This window comes from Myxocyprinus asiaticus, chromosome 31, assembly GCF_019703515.2.
Source record: "Myxocyprinus asiaticus isolate MX2 ecotype Aquarium Trade chromosome 31, UBuf_Myxa_2, whole genome shotgun sequence".
Taxonomy (NCBI): domain Eukaryota; kingdom Metazoa; phylum Chordata; class Actinopteri; order Cypriniformes; family Catostomidae; genus Myxocyprinus; species Myxocyprinus asiaticus.
In genome coordinates this window covers 17024089-17028838 of record NC_059374.1, presented here as the reverse complement: position 1 = coordinate 17028838, position 4750 = coordinate 17024089, and the positions used below count along the sequence as shown (strand labels likewise).

Genomic DNA, 4750 nt, shown 5'->3' with positions numbered 1-4750 from the left:
GACCTAATATAGTTGACCCTTGCCCTAATTATCTATCCCAGTGTAGTTTTGTTGTTGTTGTTGTTGTTGTTGTTGTTTGTTTTGTTTTGTTTTTTGGCGTATAAGATTAACACAAAAATAATAATAATTTAAGAAAGTTTTAAACTAGGTTGTTTGAAACCAACATACAGAACCACTGCTAAAGAAAACAAGCATTTGTGCCATTGACTTTTCACTCAAAATTTAATAATGTAATTACTGATATATACCATGTTTGGCAACTTCTCCGTGTGGCAGCTAGCCCCAGTCTGCTATATTTTATGTTTATTTGAAATATAAGCACATATAGCGTTTCTATTATACATAAAAGGCCATAAACAAACACTAATGGTGCGACTAACTCAAGCGCGGGCTTTGATGCATACGCAGAGCACAGGCTAGTAGTGAAATGAATTGGAAGATTGGGCGGAGCAAAGTGACAATGCGGGGGTGTGGCCGTCCGTACAGTGCGTGGTTAAAAACACGTGTTGCGGCAGAAAGTGTGGAGTTTACCAAAAACTACGAGAGAGTTGTGCGGGATCACGGAGTACTCGTCAAATAACGTGTTAGTCACGCAGGACTATGCCATCCTTGGCGTTAAAGCAGTATTTAGATTTAGACGATGTCATATGTAAGGTAAATGCAGTGTTAAATTAATGCATGATGACAGTGTGTTTGTTTTGGGGATATCTTACGCAGCAAAATATGCTTGATTCATGATATTGAGTTCGACCACAAGACCAGAAGCAATGAATTATGCTGACTTATGATTGCATGTCGTGGATAAAAGCTGCGTTACCTAATGCATTTTATTGAAAACCCACAATAATGCACGATTAAATTGGGATATGTTGGATAGAAGTCGAGCAACCCAGTCAACCAGATGAAATCTGGCTAGCAACTTCTCAAACAGAGAGGGAACGTGTGCCATAAAGGAGCGCCTTTTCAATAAAATGTGCTGGATTTGCATGTAATCAACTAGCAAATAACGGAAAGCAAGTAGGAAATACTTTGTTCAGTGTTGTTGTTTAAAGCCCAAATATTTTAAGTTTGCTTGCTTTTTAAATGTAAACAAGCTGTTGGAGTTGTAAGAAAAAAAAATCTGAATGTTAATTAGCACATCTGAGAATAGAACGCCTTTTACATTTTTGAAAATTTGAAATTCAAACCCAGATCGCGGTATTTTGTCTGAGGGCTTCAGCTAATTGCACCAATGCAAATTCACCTGCTTCCTTTCCAGTGATTATTTGGAACAAGCAGCAATTTAAGAAGTAGTTTTAATGTATTGGAAGTAAACTTCATCCTCTAGTCTGAAATGTAACATTCTGGTATTTTCCCCTATTTACAGCACGTTTTAAATCTTGATATCAGAGAGCCAGCCTCTGCACATGCAGCTGTTGGAAAGCCTGACAGTCCCTGCACACTTTCCTCCAGTGGTTCAGGACTTTCTCTTTACAGTATGGAGAGTGGATTCATGAACTCAAGCTACTGGGGCACCCAGAAAGTATCATCTCCGTCAAAGTGGTGCAAGATGCCCTTCTGGTCTGAGCGCTCCGTCAGCATGGTGGAGGCAAACACTGGAAGTCTGGGCTGGTCGTCTGCAGAACCCAATCAGCCTTCAGCCCTGTCAGATACCATGACTTTTTCCGGCTCTACATCTTCCATTGCAGCCACATCATCTCGCTATAAAACTGAGTTATGCCGCACATTTGCCGAAAGAGGGGTGTGCAAATATGGTGGCAAGTGTCAGTTTGCCCATGGGCCCGAAGAGCTGCGAGACCTCAACCGCCACCCCAAATATAAGACTGAACCCTGCCGAACTTACCACTCCATTGGCTTCTGCCCCTACGGCATCCGCTGCCACTTTGTGCACAACACTGAAGAAGATCTCGCACATGCCCAACCTCAGACCTCCAATCCAACTGTCCAGCGACCTCCACTCCTCAAACATAGCTTCAGCTTCTCTGGATTTCCTACAACTCCACAGCTTCTAGAAGCCCCTCTTGCTGCTTCCTTGTACCTTCCTGCACCTTCTGTCTCAACTTCAACATCGACAGCCATCTCTGACCTATTCTCCCTGGCCTTCCCAGACATTGATCCCAGCACCCTTCTGGACCAGGCAGGGGAGCTCCATTCTCAGTTTTTGCCCTCACCAGACTCTGGGTACTCTCACTCCGGACTGACTCCCTCTTTGTCACCCACCCAGCTCGTCCCCTCCCAGGCTGAGTCCTGTCTGAGGCAGAGCCCCACTGGTGGGGCTTCTCTAGGCCTCAGGTGTCTATCCCACACCTCGCTCTCAGACCATGAGGGTGGCAGCTGCAGCTCATCCAGTAGTATGAATGGCTCGGAATGCTCCAATGGACAGGAAGCCAGTGGGCGCAGGCTCCCCATCTTCAGCCAGCTTTCGGTACCTGATGATGGAATCTACAGTGAGGGCAGCAACTTGGGCACAGGCTTGTTTCTGTAGCTTTTTTTTTTTTTTTTTTGTTTTTGCTCCTCATAAGGACTGAACTGTATATTGTGGTATACCTACTGTATTATGTGGCCAATACTTGACATTTTAGTTAAGCTCAGAGTGAAACATGCTGTTTGAAGGTACTGAATTTTGAAATGATTCTTTAACTGGGATTTGATTGTGCTTTTAAGTATACCGATCACCATGTTTTATTTTTGATGACTTCTGTGGAAAAGATAAGGGGGAGCATTTAAAACCATAGCCTGTAAAAGTTCAGGCATCAAGATGTTTTGAGTAAAAGATGCAGGTGTTATAACTTTTAAGATGCATTTAGCTATTTACAAAAGATTATTGTACCAAAATAGCCAAAGAGAGGTTATAACCCAGTCTTAAGGTCTTTCAGTATTTGAGACTTTCATTGTAATTTTTCTTCCAGAGACCAAACTTTTCCATGGTTTGTATACAATTATTTTATGCACACCTTTTCTGGATGTTAGAATTTAATTTATTAAGTAATGTTAGCCAGCAATATAATTGAGATGTTCCTGCTGCTTTTAAGGTCAGTGTTTGGTTCGTTCCCAGACTTTCCTTAAGTTTGAATATTTCTAAGCAGGCCTCTGGAAGTGTACAGTTGGAGCTCTACATGGAGTCAGTTGCCTTCTGACATGATGCATAGTTTTGGTTTGTGTAGCTGTTTGTTTATTGTGAGTTTAGGCAAATCAAATTGACATTAGTGGCCTTGGTTTTTGTTTATTTTATAATTTTTTGGGGGTTGGATGTTATGGGTCACTTTTTGCATCTAATTTTCTGACATGCCTTTTGGCTTTGTTACATGATGGAGAGTTTCAAGTAACTTTAAGTTAGTTTTTTTTTTTATTTATTTTATTGTATTTATAGAAAACGTGTTTTTGATAACATTTGTATTAAGTTTAATATATTGAGTTTTCTTCCTGCTGCCCCTCTCATTTTGTACTGAAAATAAACCTTGTTAATGAACATCAACATTCTTTGTGGTTCTGTTTGTCCTCTATGGGTTTATTTCCTATTCCAAAATAAGCGGAGTTCCAAAACACATGACATATGCCAGTAAAGATGTTTAATAAATGTATAAATATATGGCATTAATGGTACAAGTATGCCATTCTGACCTCTGCCCATATCTAGAAAGGTCAGTTTTTAGTCTATAGGCATAGAAACTTTATATACAATTTATAATAACAATTCTCTGTATGTGTATATATATATACATAAAAAAAACTAAATAGTTTTGCTTCATAAGTTAAGACCAGATGTGAAAAGCTTAATTTATCTTTGGTTGTGCATTTTATATGTGCAAAATTGTGAGGTTTGCATTGTAGTACAAATACACCTTATCAGAGTCCCATGGGGCTTTTGGTTTGTTAGTACTTCAGTTATTGTGGCGCAGTGGTGGGCAGGGCCTTAGTGGGGTGAAAGGTGGTAATGATTCTAGGGGCTCAAAGGTACAGGGGGCCTCACAACAAATTCTAAACTGTATATTTTTTTTAATAGGAAAGGGGCCCAGAGCCATATATAGTCAGGAGGCCCAGATTACCATGCTACAGCCCTGATAGTGGGGGAGGTGTGAGCAGATCACATCTAGTATGGAAATGAGAAACCCTTTAATTTGGTCCACCCCTCCCCATGTTAACTGGTTGCTGAAGATGAATATTTATTGTCTTATTTGCTGAAGATAAGTTGACATGTAACTTAAAATTCTGTTTGTTTTAAATGGGGCTGGAATGATCTGTGGTTCTGCTCTAAAGTTACATACTGACTTTCTGTTAGGTTTCCCCAGTTTACGTTTATGATGGTCCTGTTGGTATAATGAAGAGTTGTAACTAAATCCCACTAAAGCTTTTGACAGTTAAGTAACAAGAAACAGATTCTGTTCACCATTCACTTGTCAGCGAAGACAATGCTTTGGGGAGGCATCCTTTGAGAGAACCGAACCAGGGAAAGGGTTAAAACTGTCTTACTGTTCTCTTTTGTGTGTGGGGAAGATTCTCCCACATCGCCTAGTGAGTTTTTACAAAGCCAGGCACATTCTCACACAGGGCCCGGATCATATGGAATCCCGAGCAGATGGCCACATTCACTGGGACTGTGGGTCAAGCATATGCTCTCCAGGCTCTTGTGTAGAATGGAATCTGTGAGCGGAAAGGAGAAGGGATCTGGGAGTGTGGGACTGAACCTGGCTACTGTAAGACTGCGAAAAAGAGTACTTTAAAGTTTATAAAGATATCCTTAAAACATAAA

At 40.7% G+C, this 4750-nt stretch overlaps 1 protein-coding gene across 1 annotated transcript; it reads left to right on the top strand.

The window, feature by feature from the left end:
- The first annotated feature begins 525 nt into the window (after positions 1–525).
- LOC127422462 (mRNA decay activator protein ZFP36L1-like) lies at positions 526–3427 on the top strand. The gene is made up of 2 exons (XM_051665991.1): positions 526–654; positions 1367–3427. Exons 1-2 carry the CDS (start codon positions 601–603, stop codon positions 2483–2485), a joined length of 1173 nt encoding a protein of 390 aa, XP_051521951.1. The 5' UTR covers positions 526–600; the 3' UTR covers positions 2486–3427.
- The last annotated feature ends 1323 nt before the right edge of the window (positions 3428–4750 follow it).

What these genes read in the sequence shown, in the direction of transcription:
- LOC127422462 (XM_051665991.1), top strand. Translation starts at nt 601, where the DNA reads ATGCCATCCTTGGCGTTAAAGCAGTATTTAGATTTAGACGATGTCATA. An exon ending in TAGACGATGTCATATGTAAG is followed by an intron (nt 655 to 1,366) that starts GTAAATGCAGTG and finishes CCCTATTTACAG; the next exon opens with CACGTTTTAAATCTTGATAT.